General features: G+C 43.7%; 1 protein-coding gene across 8 annotated transcripts in view; it reads left to right on the forward strand.

Moving 5' to 3' along the window:
• MARCHF4 (membrane associated ring-CH-type finger 4) overlaps positions 1 to 19,186 on the forward strand; it is a 237,221-nt gene that overhangs the window by 193,038 nt on the left and 24,997 nt on the right. For 4 of the 8 annotated variants that reach the window (XM_053270893.1, XM_053270883.1, XM_053270903.1 and 1 more), the window contains one exon: positions 6,855 to 7,016. In XM_053270893.1, coding sequence (XP_053126868.1) covers positions 6,855 to 7,016 — 162 coding nt within the window. Of the gene's footprint in view, positions 1 to 2,238; positions 2,410 to 4,683; positions 4,739 to 5,561; positions 5,718 to 6,854; positions 7,017 to 19,186 lie in introns of those variants that run through there. The other 4 variants (XM_053270921.1, XM_053270929.1, XM_053270940.1 and 1 more) reach the window with 3 other exon arrangements.

Consider the following 19,186-nt stretch of genomic DNA (forward strand, 5'->3'; position numbering starts at 1 on the left):
TTCCATTTTGTTTTGTAAACACCCACGAGAATTGCACACACAAAGCTGACAAAGCCATGCAGAACTGTATGTCTGCAAGGTCATTTGAAATAAATTCAACTGCTATTCAGTTTGCAGTGAATATTTTTGTCAGCTACAAAAAGAAAAATGTTCTTTGAAACAGGTTACTTCATACTAAGGGCTGGGTTTCATGTCTCCATGGCAAATACCCTGTTGGCATCTAAACTACCTCTGCATTCTGCTTAAATGAATTACTATTGAGTTCTTCTACACCAGTTCAGAATTTGGCATGTGGTTTTAATGCATCTTAGGAGAGAGAAATTCACTATCCAAATCCTAGAGCTAAAAGACGGAGAGTCTCTTCAAAGAAAAGAGGGTGAAAATGGTACACTTCTCAGGGCTGGCCCTGTTTGAGATGGAGTTCCAGAGCATCTACCATTTGCACCAACTGTCCTAATGACCACTAGGGGCACTGCGAGCAGAAGTAGCTAGTGAGGATCTCCTTTCCTGTCCCTACTTGCCTCTGCTCTATGACCCCTACTTTGACTCCTCAGGTATTTCCTGTAGTGAGTCAATCCTCTTCTTTTCCTCCTAGAGAGAAGGTGGAAACATTTCTCTCTCTCTGCCTATTCATTATGTAGCTGTTAGATGGGATAGGTCTTTCCTATCTCAAATGTACTTCACCAGTAAATCAATTTAGTTTAGACTCTACAGTGATCTCCATGCATGTTACTTAAATAGCTGCAACAACTAAACTCTACACTCTGTAACTGGAGTGGTAGCTTCCTTGGTTTGCTGCTAAATAATCCCAAATTCCAACAGGCCCAACCATACAAGCAAACTCATCAGATGCCCAGAGTACCAGCATGTCTGGGGTGTGTGCCTTAGCTAAGTAAATGTTTTTGAGAGAAAGCTACTATCTGCACTTTTGGATTTATCCACTGTCCCCTCAGAGAAAGGGGAGGTCCTCCTAGTCAGCTATGTCCTGGGGCTGGCTCCTCCCAGGAGACTACAGCCCTCTCTCCTGTTCTACCCTCTCATCACTGGCCAAGCCATATTTAAAGCCATATTCACAATCTGAACACCCAAGCCCCACCCTTCCTGTATCCTCCCTCGTGTGCTTTAACCCATCCAGTACTGTGCTTTCTCATCCGTTCTCCTTCTCATCTCTCTCCGACCCCTTCCTCGCCTCCTGCCTGGCAACCACCTCCACTATATGTGTTCCAAGTTAGAACATCTGGCTTACACACACACTTTTGGAACACTATGAACCTATTTATACATGGGGAACTTCCTGTATTCCACTCCTCCCAACGCTGCCATAGTTGCACCCTATACCGGGATAGGAACTGCCAAAACAAAATGGCTGGCAGGGGAAGACTGAGGCAAACATGATCGAACCATCTTTATCCCCCAGCTCATTGGCTACACAAATGGCGGCAGATGCTGTCAAATGCCAAAACTGCTCGGTGCTGAGCTTCTGAGTTTGCATGACAAGGAATGGCAGAATTCACAGTTTCTCATTATAACTGGGCTGTCACTTGTAACAATTGGATGAATATTAATGGTATTTCTTGCTGATGATCAAACTTGAATGCCAAGAAGCTTTGACTGGAATCCTGATAGGCTGTTGCATTTGTCTTAATATCTCATTATTAGCTCGGAGATTGCGTGTGATGTCTGTTGTTCTTATTTAAGGGGGACGAACACCAGTATCACAAAAGTCTTCCTTTAAGAAACAGTTTTAATTATATCAATAGACTAGGGATGTGGGAAGGTTGGAAACAGCCATGGGGAAAGCTTTGAGGATGACTGAAGGCAGCCTCCCACCTGCCTGCCTTCTTTCCTCTTCTTTGCTGCTGCCGCAATCCCCTGCCCAACCAGCCACTTTCACTACAGCCGTGCTGGAACGACTTCAGATGCCAGTGAAAACAGGCCTCCCTGAAAGGGGCTGCCTGTTTCCGCTGGGATCACTGACTGTGCAGCTCAGTGACATTAGAGAGCTGCAGATGCAGCACTCAATGCAGGGGGAGTGTGAGGGAGACCGCTGGCGGCCCCAGGCAGTGGTAGGGCAGTGGCAACCCTGGTACAGTCGCACTCCCTGCCTCCATTGTCCCTATGCCCCTGCAACAGACATAAGAAACACACCTACACCTGTACACGGAGCTTTCTAAACCTGAGCAACTAGCTTCCACTTCTGATTTTGATCTACTCATACATCCGATAATTGTCTTAAAGGAACAGTGTACCATACTGGGAAAGATAATATAGAGGACATATTGGAAAGAATTCCAGGACTTCAAAGAGAGACTCTCTCATTGTGATGAACCCACCAGCCTGCTATAATCATATCTGAGGGATCTGCTGCAGCTATCTGTTCCACCTATTAAGGAGGTGAAGTTATCTAAGGTACTGAGTAAAGCTTTCTTCGTACTTGCCCTGATTCTACAGAGCAGCCTTCCTCAGAAGGTTAGCGTGACCTCCTTGCTCCTGCAGTTTGGAAAATAGTGGGTCAAATAACATGTTACAATATCTGTGGAAAGAAGCAGGTGACAGGAAGTGTGCACTTGTGACTATTTGTCATGGTGGGTGCTCCATTCTTCTCAGTGTTTGCATGCACACTCTATCTTATTGTATTTTTATTCTTTCTGCAGCTTGACTCAACAGATCTTGGTGTCTGATGTTTTATCCACTTGGTTAATAGGTCTGCAGTCCTGGGCATCCCCTATTCTCTAGGAACATAGGAAGCTGCCTTATACTGAGTCAGACCCTTTGTCCATCTAGCTCAGTATTGTCAACACAGATTGGCAGCAGCTTCTCCAATGTTGCAGGCAGGAATCTCTCTTGGCCCTATCTGGAGATGCCAGGGAGGGAACCTGGAACTTTCTACATGCAAGCATGCAGGTGCTCTTCCCAGAGTGTCCCTAAGGAGAATATCTTACAGTGCTCACATATGGTCTCCCATTCAAATGCAAATCAGGGCAGATCCTGCTTAGCAAAGGGGACAATTCATGCTTGCTACCACAAGAACAGCTCTCCTCCTATGGTTCTCCTCTATGGTTGCATTGCAACTTCCTCTTCTATCTGAGAATGACTGCCTACTGCCATCAGTTTTCTCCTTTTACAGCTAAGTGCTACTATTCCTATTTAATAAAGGTAAAGTGTGCTGTCGAGTCGGTGTTGACTCCTATCTATTTATCTATTTATTTATTTGATTTCTATACCCCATTCCAAAAATGGCTCAGGGCGGTTTACACAGAGAAATAATAAATAAATAAGATTGGTCCCTGTCCCCAAAGGGCTCACAATCTAAAAGAAACTATCTTATGACTCCAGCAACAGTCACTGGAGGTTCTGTGCTGGGGGTGGACAGGGCCAGTTACTCTCCCCCTGCTAAATAAAGAGAATCACCACATTAAAAGGTGCCTCTTTGCCAAGTTAGCAGGGGTTACATATACTATTATATATAACTATGATATATAATAGCACTATTATATATTTTTGCTGCATGCATGCAAAATATTGAAGGAGCTACACTGGCTGCCGATACATTTCTGGGCAAAATACAAGGTGTTGGTTATAACCTATAAAGCCCTAAACAGCTTGGGCCCTGGGTCATAAACCCCACCGCCCACTGAGATCAGCTGGAGAGGTCTGTCTGCATTTGCCACTGGCTCGTCTGGTGGCTACTCAGGGACGGGCCTTCTCTGCTGCTGCCCCGAGGCTTTGGAATGCACTCCCTAGTGAAATAAGAGCCTCCCCATCTCTGATAACTTTTAAAAAGTCTTGAAAGATGCATCTGTTCACCCAGGCTTTTAATTAATATTGTTTTAATGGTTTTAATGCTGTTTTAAAATATTCTTAAAATTTTTAAAATTGTTGTAATGTTTTAAACTTTTCGTTTTTGTTTTTAACTAACGTTTTACTTTCTGTTTTTATTTTGTTGTAAACCGCCCAGAGACTTAAGTTTCAGGTGGTATAAAAATATGTTAATAAATAATAAATAATTAAAAAATGTGAATGAAAACCATATGAAAAACTACAGAATTGCTGAAAAGGAAAACAGTATGCCCAGGCCAAATGTCTATTTTGTTTACAAGGGCCTTTTGACAGTCGGAGGGAGGCTCTGAAATCATCATGTCGCTGTCTGGTTTTTTAAATTAATTGGTTTTCCTGTTCACTGCTTTTATATGTTTTATAATGACTGTGAGCAGCATTAGGCAAATTGGAAAGGCAGGGTATAAAGTTATAAAGAAAGAAAGAAAACTGGAGAGATTTGAGTTCAGTAGCACTTGCACTCAAATAAATTCTCCTATGGAAAGGGTGAGTGAATGGATTTTGTACACACTCAGCGCTTGACTAATTGCCATATTTAGAGACCAGAAGGCATTTCCCTATCAAATTAGCTAGAAATCCCTTTCCCCATAGTGGGTTCCTTCCCTGTACTAGGTTAGTTCACCTACTTGAGTTATCCAGTGTTGTTTCTTTTGCTGATCATGCCATTATGTTCTGCATCTACTTTCCAACTGTGGCATACACAGTGGTCTAGAGCAGGGATTCTCAACATTGGGTCCCCAGATCTTATTGGACTTCAACTCCCATAATCCCCAGCCCCAGTGGCCTTTGCTTGGGGATTATGGGAGTGGAAGTCCAATAACATCTGATCTAGGGACCCAACGTTGAGAATCCCTGGTCTAGAGTGTTTGTTTTGGTTAATCTGTGGGCGGCTGGTAGGCAGGTTAGATTCTGTATGGTTTCAGTTCTGTATGGTTTCAGGGCCAGCCTTAAAGGTGGGAAAGCCAGACAATCACACAGGGCACTTACCTTAAGGGAGTGCCAAGCTGAGCTTGAGGGTTTGCTGTTTGTTGTGTGTACTGTCTGCAATGAGCTAGGGAGGGGAAAGGTGGCAACACTGAGGGAGTGGGCTCTGAAGGCACTCTTCACTCAAGGCACTATTTGTCCTATGGCCAGGGTAATGATATTTTAGCTTACCCTGTGAGATTTCCTTACCTGGTGGTAATGTCTTCTGATGGACTAGAGAAAATCTTTTCATTGCCCTGTCAGATTTCAATGCCAGGGTCAGTTTTTCTGGTGGGTAATGTTTTCTGAAGGATTAAACTATAATTTTCCATCACCTTTTCACGTTTCAGTACTGGGAGCTTCATTGTATAGTACTGAGCCTGCTCCCATTGCAGTTGAGCAATGGGGTAAGGAAAAATATGGTGGGAACAGGGTGCTATTCCTAAATAATTCTAAAGAGGTAGTTACAGAGTGAGTACACCTAAACATTTCTATAATTCATTACTTGCCCCTTTCCTGGAGTGGGGTGTTGTTAGGGTCTGGCAGGGGTTGGAACAAGTCCTGCTTACCCTGCTTTTGAAATCTGACAGAGTAATGAAAAATTTCAGACTAGTACATCATAAAACATTACCCATCAGAAAAGCTTACCCTGGTATTGAAAAATAGGAAGGAAAAAATGTTTCTTTTTCCTATCCTTAGGTGACTTTCATAACAGACCAATCATATGCATTACATCAATTAAGTAACTCTTTGTATTTCAGAGTTATTTGGGTGCCAAATAACAGAAGCTACAAAATCTGATGCTCTTTTTAAAAAGCAGAATTTAGATTTGTTTTGTTCCCATTTTGAAGAAGGTAATGAAATCTAGTACAAACAGCGAGCAGAAAAAAGGAAGTAGCTTCATTCATGTACTATGGGTAAGTAGGGTGAAGAAGACACGTGGGGCAAGGGAAAATATTGTTACACTGATCCTGCTTCCTTCTATAATTCTATGTGCTCTCCACCATGTCTGTGTGGTCAGCTGCAGATCTATTGATTTTTGAAAAAGATAGGATGTCTTGACCCAAATTTAGGGTACAAAAGATCCATACTTACCACATTACTGTTGGTTCACAACTCTGAACATGATGAACCAGACCACTGGAGAAGTGGTCCTCTATATTCTGTGGCTGGGCTCTGGTTCACACACTTTCACAACTGTTGGGAAAGAAGGAGCTTGGTCACTCTCAGCTTTTTGTATGCCTAGATCCTACAGATGAACTTCTCTTTACACAGAACAACCACAGGGAAGTTTCAAAGTGGGGCCCATGTGATGAGAAACTGGTTGTTTCTGTTCTTCAAGAAAATGTGTTCCAACATGTGTTCCACCTAAAACTGACATACAGGTGGACCTTGCTATATGTGGTTCCGCTAATTGTGGTTTTGTGTATTCACGGTCCACAAAAAGGCACCCTACCTCATTATCCACAGATATGAAAGGGTTAAAACCCACATATCCATGGTTCCTAGAAGGCCAGAAATGACCAGAGGACATTTCTGGCCACCACTATGTCTGTAGGAGCAATTTTGTGGCTCATTTCATCAGAAAAATGGGGCGGGGGGGACTGCCCTGAGTCACTTTAGGAAGGGCAGTATAATAATTGAATAAATACATAATTTTTTAAAAAGGAAAACATCCATGATTTCCCCCCATTTAGGATTGCGGCGGCAGGGGGCGGGTAGCATTGCTGGACACCAAGAGATCCACAAAGCATTGTAGGGCACTTTATTTGGCCCATTTTCACATTTTAAAGGTGATTTTCCAGCAATCTTTTGAAGTCTGGGAACCTAACCCATGCAGTCCCATAGACTTCAGTGATTCATTATCCACGGTTTTGTTACCCACAGTAATCTGCAAGAATGGAACGCCCATGGATAATAGGGTCCGCCTGTATAGTCAATTCTTTTTAAAATCCCTTCACCTGAAAGTGAAAAGTAGCTCCCTTTCACCCCTTTCATTAACAAAATGAAAATAAAGTTGTTGACCAGGTTTCTCTTTCCCTGTCTCTATCCAGGGTGAGTTGCTGAGTCCATGTCGGTGTGACGGGTCAGTGAAATGTACGCACCAACCTTGTCTGATCAAATGGATCGGTGAGAGAGGATGCTGGAGCTGTGAACTGTGTTATTACAAGTATCACGTCATTGCCATAAGCACAAAGAACCCTCTGCAGGTAAAGGTACTAGAGATTATTTCAAAGTCCTTTCTTCCATTGTTTTGACTTGTTTTTATGCTTTTCCCTCTGCCTGTTGTTGGATATATGGGTGGCTTTTCATTGTATTGTACATTGCACAGTGAACTGCAGAACTGTGCTTTCCATTTTCTTTTGAAAACATCTACAAGATGTTTTACACAGAGCTGTTTTAAACATATAGTCAATTTTTTAAAAAATAATCCATTCACCAGAAAGTGAAAAGTAATTCACCTTCACACCTTTCATTTAAAAAAACCCTGCTTAGTCCTAGTCACCAAACTAAAGCTCTTATATTGCTTCCAGAAGATTTTCACACTCAAGTATTAGTATCACACTCAAGTATTAGACATGCAGAAAACACATAGCAAAAGTGGTGTCAGCTGTTATATTTCTGTATTACCAAGGAGCTCAGGGCAACATACAGCACATGATTCTTCCCCTCTTTTTTATCCTCACAACAACCCTGTGAGGGAAAGAGACAACACTGAGGGAAAGAGACTGGCCCACGATAATTCAGCTTTCATGGCTGAATGGGGATTTGAACCCAGATCTCCTCATAAATAGTCCAGCATTTTAACCACTACACCACAATGACCTTCTCTTTTCTGGCTCCATAATGTACCTTCCTATTTGAATTTCAACCATTTCATTTGCTCTGCCTTTCCTTGAAAATTGTCAATTGCTCACTTGAAAGACACAGAGTTTTTGTACATGTATGTTTCATTTATAGTTGCAGTGCATCATGTGTTTTCTGATCATAATGTAACATAAACTGTCGTTCTTGTGCCATTCTTGTTTTGATTTATAGTGGAATTCATGGCTTGAGCTCAACATACCTAAGAGGCTATTGTTCCTCCAAGTCTCCAAGAACTTTGTCTCAAGGATCAACTGAGAGTGCCTTCTTCCTTCCTATGAACAGCTTTTAAAGTAAAATCCATGCAGCTTCCCACTACTGCTGTTTCTATTGAATATTTGTAATAAGTTTTACAACAACATAGGCAGGTTTCAGTTGTGATGATGAAGAAGGATCAAAGTATTTCAATGTGACAGATAGGATGACCCTTGCACATCTATCTATCTATATATATAATTCTCCTGGGTGTGCCTTGGAATGTGCGTCCCAGCGCCCAGCTGATTGGCTGGGCAGCAGATGGGCCTGATTGACTGAGGCGCACCCAGGAGGATTGGTTGCTGTGGCAGCGGCAGGCCTGTCCACAGAGGTCAGAGGCAGCGGCAGGCCCAGTCCAGCCACGGAGGCAAGGCCCGGGGGGGGGGAGAAAGGGGGGGCAGAAGTGGTGGTGGGGAGGAGTGGAGGCTGGGCCTGGAAGTGGAGACTGGGGCAGAAGGTGGCGGGGAAGAGGCCCCAAAAGAGGCCGCTGGCCCCAAATTGCGCACAGATGCTCTGTGTGGGGTTGGCTAGTAGTTTCTAAATCACAAGAATTAAAATGATTGAGAACAAAGAGTTAAACAATCCCCAGAATTCAGATGGTTTGGACAAAAAATGGTTAAACAAGAGAATGTAGATTGATAGGAAGCAGTTGAAATATTGTGAGAAAACAGATCTTGCAAGAAGTGGCAGCTGGTGAGAGTGGTGCAGTGGGGGGAGGGTGGCAAGAGGGAACTTTAACAGATTTAACTGGTGATATTGCCAGCACCCGAATGTTGTGGGGAGCGGCGGTGATCGGCCTGACATTCTGTGCAGCCGCAGCCCTACCTACAGCACTCACCTGGACGCCGTGCCCTCTCTCTCTCCGATGCAAATAATATCACATACTCGCCACGCACACAGACACTTTCACACACATACTTCCATGCATGCATTTCCCCAGCTCAGAAACACCCCCTCCATACACACACACACACACACACACACACACACACACACACACACACATATATATAACAATCACTTCCTACATTGAGAGTGACTCGTGAGTCGTGATCAGATATGTTGAAAGCACAATGGATGCTGGACATGGGACATAGGAAGCTGCCATATACTGAGTCAGACTCTTGGTCTATCTAGCTCAGTATTGTCTACACAGACTGGCAGTGGCTTCTCCAGGTTGCAAGCAGGAATCTCGCTCAGCCCTATCTTGGAGAAGCCAGGGAGGGAACTTGAAACCTTTTGCTCTTCCCAGAGCGGCTTCATCCCCCGAGGGGAATATCTCACAGTGCTCACACTTCTAGTCTCCCTTTCATATGCAAACAGGGCAGACCCTGCTTAGCTAAGGGGACAAGTCATGCTTGATACCACAAGACCAGCTCTCCTCTCCCAGACCACGGAATGTCTCCTGGGTTATTTTAGTCCAGACTTGAGAGTGATGGAACGGCAATGTCTGACCCACATTTTCCCCCTGCTATATTCTATGAATGTCCAGTTTGGACAAATGAATGCAGTTATTTAGAAGCAGGCTGGGAGTTTGGCTTCTGAACTACAAGAGTGGGGCCATGGAGAGCAGATCTCATCTCATTAGCTTGACTAGGCAGTGCTAGCTGGGCTCAGTAAGGGCCAAACTATACATTAAGTGCATCATTAGAACTTGAGTTTTCTTTCTGAATACAAGCCACACCAGAGGGGAGCAATTAATCTTGCCATGGTCTGAGTCCAGATTGAGAGAAGCATTGTTGCAATTTGCCCTGGGAGGAAAGCTCTTGTCGACAGAGCATAAAGCAACAGCAAGAAAAAGAGATCTAGACTGGGATTGTGGGAGGTGTGCAGACCTAATCTGTATCTAACCTCCATGGCTCCTACTTAGAAAACTCTAATAATGTAATGGCTAGTTTGGCTCAAAGGACATTGTTGAACTGGAGAAGGTACAAAAGAGGGCAACCAAGATGATCAGGGGCCTAGAGCACCTTTCTTATGAGGCTACAACACCTGGGACTTTTTAGTTTAGAAAAAAGATGACTGCGGGGAGACATCATAGAGGTCTATAAAATCATGCATGGTGTGGAGAAAGTGGAGAGAGAGAAATTCTTTTCCCTCTCACACAACACTAAAACCAGGGGTCACTCCATGAAATTGATTGCCAGGAGGTCTAGGACCAACAAACAGAAGTACTTTTTCACAGAACGCGTGATCCACTTGTGGAACTCTCTGCCACAGGATGTGGTGACAGCCAACAACCTGGATGGCTTTAAGAGGGGTTTGGATGACTTCATGGAGGAGAGGTCTATCAATGGCTACTAGTCGGAGGGCTGTGGGCCACCTCCAGCCTCAAAGGCAGGATGCCTCTGAGTACCAGTTGCAGGGGAGTAATGGCAGGAGAGAGGACACGCCCTCAACTCCTGCCTGTGGCTTCCAGCGGCATCTGGTGGGCCACTGTGTAAAACAGGATGCTGGACTAGATGGGCCTTGGGCCTGATCCAGCAGGGCTGTTCTTATGTTCTTGTGTTCTTAGGATATGGGACATCAGCAGAAGGCAGCACTAGCAGAAGTTCTTTTTCTTATTGTTTAACGTATTGGTCTGCACTGGAGGGCAGAAGTTGTGCTTGAGGCCACTTTGGCCCCCTCACTGGAGAACTCACAGCAGTACTGAGCTGGACAAAACAGGATCAGTTCTAAGGTGAAGTGGTTTTGCAAAGGTGTTAGCCTTTAGAAATGTAGAGGGAGGACATACATGAAGGTACTGAGACAGCAGACAGTGAGGTCGTTCACATGACCGGGTGGGTGGAGCAGCGGGTGGTTGTGGAGGAAGGTTGGTCAAACTCAACTTTCCCCCAAACAATGGCTGCTAAGTTGATTGGAGCGTGGACTGTGCTCCCAGACAATCCACATTCCATGCCAACGGCACAGAGCTCCAGATGATGGGAAGATGTGTCCCACCTCCAGAGATACCACAATGCATCACGTGACACACACACACTGCATTGAGGGATTCCCCCAGCAGACAGGCACTCTAGGCACCCATCTCTGTGTCCGCTGGGGCTAAATATCTGTGTCCACTGGGCAGTGTCAGATAATAGCAATAGCAATAGCACTTACATTTATATACCGCTCTATAGCCGGAGCTCTCTAAGCGGTTTACAATGATTTAGCATATTACCCCCAACATTCTGGGTACTCATTTTACTGACCTCGGAAGGATGGAAGGCTGAGTCAACCTTGAGCCCCTGGTCAGGATCGAACTTGTAACCTTCTGGTTACAGGGCGGCAGTTTTACCACTGCGCCACCAGGGGATAAACGAGAGGCAGAGTAGGCATTTGCCTACGGTGGCAAAATTTGAGGGGCAGCAGATTTTGCTACTCCTCAAAATGTGCTGACCCTCTTGGCAGGCAGCAGCTGCTGCTGCAGCAAGCATGGGTGGAGCAAGGAGAAAGTCTCCCCCTTTTACATGTAAAAGCAGCAGCTGTAGTAACTGTGGGGAGGGGGGAGTGAGGGGAAAGTTCCCCCTTTTGCCCTTGCCTCTGCCGGTGGCAGGATGGGGCTCGGTGGCGGTGGCTGTGGGGAGGGGAGAGTCCTCCCTTTTACCTTTGAAAATGCTGCTGCGCAGCAGGATGAAGGGCAGCAAGCTCCTTCCAGCTCCCCTGCTCCTCCCTCCATGGGTCTCTGCTGTGCAGCCCATTTTTTGCCTTCCTCCACATTTGTGCTCTCTCTCTCTCTCTCTCTCTCTCTCTCTCTCTCTCTCAGGTTAAAGGGCGGCAAAGGCTTTTTTTGCCTATGGGTGGCAAAAAGCTTAATCCATCCCTGCCACTGAGACTAAATACAAACAATCCCGGAGCCCAGGTTAAGGGTTTGGTCAAGCCCTTAATCCTGGCTAAGGGTTGGCTACAAAGTGAGGCTAGGCGGTGCTGCCCCACTGGGATCGGGCCCGATCCCGGCTGTTCTCATGTGCAGCCTGACCCAGGCTGGGCTCCCCTAGCCTGGGTTAGGGTGCACATGAAAATGGACTCAATTATCTGCTTCCCTTAATGTGTGCTCTCGTGTATCTCTGACCCCCACCCCTGTGGATCTTGGTTGTGTCTGTCACAGCTGCTTCACACAGTCCAAGGAAAAGAGACATTAGTGACTCTCTTCATCTTTCCACCCTTCTGGATATTAAGGGGGGACATGTGTCTATCCCTCAAGGGAAGATGAACAAATGGAACCCATCTCTTGAGCACATAATTCTCTTCCTCCATGAGGGAGAAGTGTGAGATTCCTCCTCTGCATAGAACATGGGCGCATGGATGAAAAACACACAGGTCATGCACAAAGACCTGATCTAAAATGAGTGTGCACTTTATTGTTTGTGCCTGTGTATAATCTCCTAACATTATAAAATCGGATCAGGTAGGACCTGATTTGATGGCAACATCATTTCAAAACTAAGGACCGGATACAAAATTAACCACGATTGCAGCCAGCCCCAGCGTTGTCAAATGAACTGATAGAGAAGAAAATGAAAATAAAATGGAACTAAGGAAAATAAATGGATATGCCATTTATTTTCCTTTTACTGGTTTCTTTCATTACCACTTTGTCTAAATGAATCAGTGCAGCCTACCAGTGCTACCATGCTATTTAATATTTGTTTTGTTCCTGCTGTGTGCTAGGGTTTGTGACTTCTTTTTAAAAAACATGGGATACACTATGCATTCTCTCCATGTGCACCTAGGATAAAAGAGATCTACATAAAGGAGTTTATACAGTGCAATTTTAAAAAGCAAAAACATATGCCAGTACTGTACATGAAGCTGATATATATATAAAACTGCCTTCTGCCGAGTCAGACAATTGATCCACTAGCCCAATATTATGCTTGCTATTATTTTTAATACCCACGGTGCCCCATGTAGCATCACAATGCATTCTGGGCAGAAAACATGGCAGATAGGAGGCAACCACAGGTCATTGCTGAGGGCTCTTTGCAACCTGGAGCCAGGCCACGACCTCCTACATGCAAGAGCTATGGCTCCTCTCTGGTTGGCTTATTGCTACCAAACAAAATCAAAACTCCTATTTTTGAACAAATACAAACTCTTTTGGCATCAAAAAGAGCCTAAGCATCATGGCTTTCTCAGGCTAGATATGCTGCTGCTTTCACACTTAACTGCTGCCACAATAGCCATTTGGTGTGCAGAATCTGCAATTGCTACTGCCGAGACAAAATCCTAGCACCTTCCAATTGTCTAGGCTAGTCACATTTTATTCACTTGATCTGTGGTCACCAGGAGTCGATACCGACTCGATGGCACATTTTACCGTTACTCTTAATGTTGACAGGGACACTCAACAGCACACTTTACCTTTACTCTTAATGCTGACAGGGACAGCATCCATCCCCTACCCACCTGACTTTTCTCTATGCTCCAATCATCACATTTATTAATGCAGAACATCTGACATTATTAAGAACAGCATTACAGCAGTGCAATGACTACACACATGGAATGTTGTTAGCACTACTTTGAAAGGCACATGTTCAGATACAATAGACTACAATAGAAACAGGAGAGGTTAAAGAAAGAGGCGCAGTCCGCCATGTCCCAAAACTGTGTGGAAGGAACATTGAAATTCTGCTTGTTGACTGCAAGTGGGGGGAAAACGACTGGCTGGTGCTAAAAGCAGCACAACTGGAAGTGTCCATGGTCCTGAAACATAGAGCAGGGAGCAACTGACTTCCCTCCTAAATTGAATCCTTAGCCATAATCATACATACCTTTTGAACTTTTGGGACTCAGTTCAATATCTTTATTATAGTCACTGACCAGTACAGAACATACAATAAATACATTCAATAACTAAAATAATAAATAAATAAATAAATAAATACAGAAGCCAACAGGATAAATTTAAAAGACAGCAAAAAGACTAATTTAAATCAAACTAGACAGTTCATAATGAGCTCCTGGCAAATTTTACTGGCCCTCAAACAAAACATAGCCATATTGTAAAGTATTATATCATTCCGATCAGCTAAAAGGTAATTAAGATAGAAGAGATCAGTATGGATGGCAAATTATAAAATGTGTTAGATATGTTTATGTCACAGACCTTTATAAAATTGACAATAGAAGAACACATGAGCTGTGGTTTCAGTGCCTCCCAGCTTACAATGGAAAAGGCATTCTTTATACAATGGCACAGGCATTCTTGATATATCCCTTCCAAAACTCCAGTTAGTAGCGCATTGCAGGGGGCTAACATCAAAGCTCTGCGATATTTTGACACTGTGATCGAGTTTAAATATCTGGCAGGGTTAAAACTTGGATATCCAAGAAGGCACCAACAGGGTTGGAGCCCTGATCAGTTTGACACTCCATATCATGTATTCGTTGTCTAAGAGTTATCTAGCTCTTTTGTACCCCAGAGATATCAGTGCAGAAGAAGAAAAAACATAATGGTGCAACTTCTCCTCTAGTTCCTTTTTCCATCTCAGGGAGTAAGTGTCACTTAATACAGATGGAGCTGATCCTGCGGGATGGAAAACCACTTTAGCCAGAATTCAAAATATTGATCCATACTCTGGCCTCCACTTTAAGTAATCCGCTTCCAGATGAAGAACTGTGCTAGGCACACACCGGGGTACTTGAAAAATGCTTCTCAATAACTTAGACTGCACAGATTCTACCTCTAAAAAAATCTGAATACAAATTGAGCTCCGTACAAGAGGTGTGCTTGGGCCTTAGCTGAGAAAAGTTTTATTGCAGCAGGAAGAAACTGAGCACCCCTAAAACAATAAAAGGATTGGATTGCTAATGCCGTTTTTTGTGTGTTCTGTGAAACATACTCTCTATGGGCACACCTCCTACCTGAGGCTTTCAAAAATCACAACAAGATATTTAAAGAGTTTAACCTGTTCTAAACTGTGCCCATTTAATGACCAATTCTGTGCCTTTGGTCTCTTCATGAATACCACTATCTTTGTTTTAGTGTGATTTATTTCTAAGGATTGCCCATCGCAATAGCAGGCAAGTAAGCGCAAGGGTCTTCTTAGCCCTATCAGAGTTTGGGAAAGAATGACAGCATCATCCACATAAATAAATGTGGCAAGTTACTTATCTGCCAATTTTGGTGGATAGTGGATTATCCAGATGAGAAACAAGAGAGTTGATGTAAAAAATTAAACAGCAGCAGAGACAAAATACAGCTCTGTCTAATTATTATTTCTTGCTTACACAGTCAGACAGGTGTTATTGACTGGGTTGTTTTATCCAGACATCGAGTCCTTCCCAAGGACCTGGGATGGCTGAATTTTATTGTCAATGTTGTTGCTGTTGTTATAGATATTATTATTATTATTATTATTATTAATTTGATTTCTATACTGCCCTTCCAAAAATGGCTCAGGGCAGTTTGCACAGAGAAATAATAAATAAATAAATAAGATGGCTCCCTGTCCCCAAAGGGCTCACATTCTAAAAATACAAGGTAGACACCAGCAACAGTCACTGGAGGTACTGTGCTGGGGGTGGATAGGGCCAATTACTCTCCCCCTGCTAAATAAAGAGAATCACCACGGGAAAAGGTGCCTCTTTGCCTCTGAACACTGAAATTTCCTTAGCGAGATATCCCTGTGCACTACAGCGTACTCATAAGCAAGAATTTTCATGAAAATTAATCACTGGATAAAGTAAATGACAAGTCGTCAGTATCTTACGCCAGTTTCTCTCTAGAAATAAAGTCAAAAGCGGATCTAAAATCAGCAAATGATGCATATAAGTCAGAATTGGGTCTAGAGGTATATTTAACTAACATATCTATATATATATTTCTCTTAGGTGTACCTGACGCTAATCCCATGTGTGGCAGCTTTGGCGGGAATTCGCGAGCAGCTGCCAGATAGCGACAGGGACAGGTGGGATGGAAGAAAATGGTGGCGGTGGTGGCAGCCAGGCCAGGGGCCTGGCGGGGGGGAGGCGGCAGCGAATGGCAGCAGCAGGCAGGCAGAGAAAATGGCAGGGACGGGCAGAAGAAGGCAGCGAAAGCTGGGTGGGAAGAAAACAACGACGATGGCAGCAGGCGGGCAGGGGGGAACGATGGCGGCAGGGGGTGGCAGTGGATTAGAGGTGCAGATATTCTGTGCCTGCCCAGCTAGTATTGTAATATTAAAGCTGAGTCCATAACAGAATGACTTGTTCAAAAACCAGTTTGCTCCTCAGCCAGAATATTTTCAGAATCCATCCAGTCTAATAGTCATTCATAAAAGTGTCTAGCATACAACTTACTCACTATACTCAGAAGACTTATAGATTGATAATTTTTGGACAGTTTCCCCGTTTTATAAATTGGGATTATTATTGCCACGCCACCCCCCAATCCTTTTGGACTCATGCAGTACAGTCAATGAAGGGGGGAAAGAGAAATGAGGATTGGGGCCCACTATGCTAAATAATTTCTAATTAGTTTTACATATATACAATCATTGCTGGGGCTTTACCAGGTTTATGCTGCTTTACCAGAGAATCTATCTTGGCGTGTTACTGTAACACCCTGGTAAAGGATCCACATTCAGATCTAAAGCTTCATCTTTCTTGTACAATGTGTGACAGGGTTCCTCCCATACAGTTGCAGGGATAAGGCAATCAAGCTGAAATGGTCTAGGAGGTGGATGAGGGGCAATAACATGTCAGAACAGCAATAGATTTTGGGAACGTGATGCAACAATCAATTGCTGCCAGGACAGTCTCATAGTGATCCGTTTTAAAGTTTTCAACAGCTGTTTATAGTGCTTTTTTGCTGAGAAGGAAAAGATGAAAGATGGTCCCTGTATGTTTGATACACACTGATAAGAGCCCTTTTGGCATTGATACGGTCTGTATCAAACCAACCTTTGGAGCAGGGGTAGTACCATGAACTTTCCATGAACCAGTGTAAGATACAGCTGCAATGCCTGCTCAATCTTATTATAATAATCCAAATGACTATTATCCATCCCCATGGCTAATATGGTAGAATGAAGAGGACAAGAGATTCCGAATTCAGTGTTAAGGCGATCTGCTCTTCTGTTCTTTCAGGCCATCTAACATGGGGTGGTTGTTCCTCAAGCGCTGAATTTGAAAAGTCAGTAGGTTCTAAATGTAAGCGACTTTCAGGGGAATCTAAGTGCAAGTCTCCAGGTAGATGGTCACTATCCAGCCGGCTAGCCATTTTGAAACACTCCAAATGAGTTTATAAACCCAAAGAAATTGCTATATAATCTAGTGCCAGCCCAAATGGTATACTCAGCCAGGTAATCATCAGCTCTAGCACCATTTAATAAATATGAACTCAGCCTATCAAAAATCTGAACCAAACATAGACCTGCATAATTTCCTATCATATTGGAAACTGGCAAGAAAAAAGTGGCGACTGAACATCATAGGGGGGAATAAAGTTGAAATTTATTGTACAGCGATGATCTATCATCTATTCCCAATCTAGCATTAAAATCTCCAGCAGCTACTAGAAATGCTTGAGGGAAAGAGCATTGCAGCTTTTTTACATACAATTCAAATTTAGACCACACGGTCTTAATCTGTAAATGTTGGTGAATAGGTGGTCTCTTGAGACGAATTCTGTAACATAGTGAGTGGCATCCACAGTTTCCCTTATTACTCTGGAACAAGGAGTCTTAGTAAGGGAAACTGTGGGTGGGTGCCACTAGTTACACATGGGGCTAACCTCTCACTATCTGGACATTCCAAGTACTGAAAATATATTTTTTAATTTGTTTATACATTTTTATCCTGCCCTTCCTCCAAGAAACTCAGCACAGCCCCATGATGTTCTCTCTTTTTTGTCATCACAGCAAGCCTGTCGGGTAGGTTAGACTGGAGGAGAGACCAGGACAATCTCACTGAACAGGCTTCATGGATGAGTGGGGCTTTGAATACAAGTCTCCCCAGTCCAAGGCTCTTATCCACTATACCACATGGGCTCCCCCACAGGGATGCATCTCAATGAATCCATTACAGTATGAGGACTGGAACCTGACACTGGAGCCCCCTGGGACTATGTCATGGCCCTGATTTTCATCTGTAATTCAATTAACGGTTTGAGCCCAATATATCTACGAGCCGATTATATCTATCTCTCCCCTAAGTCCCAACACAATCTCCTGAGTTCAAACAAGAATGTTCTCTTTCATTTCTGTTAATAAATTGTTTTCATTGCATTTTTAATCAACTTTACAACAACATCTGCAGGTGTCACACTAAGCCTTCATTTACAGAACAATCCGATGCCCTTGTGCCCCCCCAGCCCCCTGCACAGTATCTATAGAGATCCAGAACCAATCAGCATAACAAATAGCCCCAACAATTAGCTTCAAAGTAAAAAGGTGTAGAATGGGGAAAACAAAGAAAAGGAAGGGAATGAACAGAGCAAAAACGTGTTTAAAGAAGAGTTGCTGAAACCTACTATACATGGTCAGGATGACCAGGACATTGCCCTTAATACAGTAGTTTATCATTTGTTGCCAGAAAAATAATAACTCCTATGTAAAGCACCTTGGCCTTTCAAGGTTCCCAGAGTTGGGTTCTACCACCAACCCACCTCACAGAATGTGTGAAGGGTTCCCATTGCTTGTAAGAACTCAAGACTCGAATGGGTTGCTGAGAATTTGCAGCTAGTGCCCAAGACAGTCCTCATTGTCTAGCTGCAAAATAAGATTTTACAGACAGCCACTTCACATATACCAAGTCTGCTCCCAAAATGTTGCATCATCAGCAAATGGCCAACTTTCTATTCCTCGTTTGGATGGGGTTCTGGAAACGTGCCAATATGCTTTAAGATTAATGCATCAGAATAACTGTCTGATGTCTCCAGTTGTGAGGTGATGTATGGATTTATTTACCAATGGTGTCCTCTGTACTGACTATTTTTCCCTTCCTTGGATCACAATATTTAATGAATACATTTCAACCTCACCTTTTTTCCATTGCAGAATTCAAGGTGGTGTACATAGGGGTTCCCAGACAATTTCACATCCAGGCACTGACCAGACCCAGACCTGCTTAGCTCAGTGGCTGAATCATGTGCCTGCCCCTCAGATAAGCCAGCTTCCACACAATTACTTCTACCCAGGTTTTCCTCTTACCTTGCTTCCACACAACCAAAAATTGGGATCACACACAGCTCCCAAACCTGGGTAGATCACAGTTTTTGATTGTATAAATGACCTCCCTGTTTGCAGAAATTCCTGCATCATCACGTCGAGTTTGGCCCTTAGCTAGAACTATGGCACAT

Source organism: Hemicordylus capensis, chromosome 1 (genome assembly GCF_027244095.1).
Source record: "Hemicordylus capensis ecotype Gifberg chromosome 1, rHemCap1.1.pri, whole genome shotgun sequence".
Classification (NCBI taxonomy): domain Eukaryota; kingdom Metazoa; phylum Chordata; class Lepidosauria; order Squamata; family Cordylidae; genus Hemicordylus; species Hemicordylus capensis.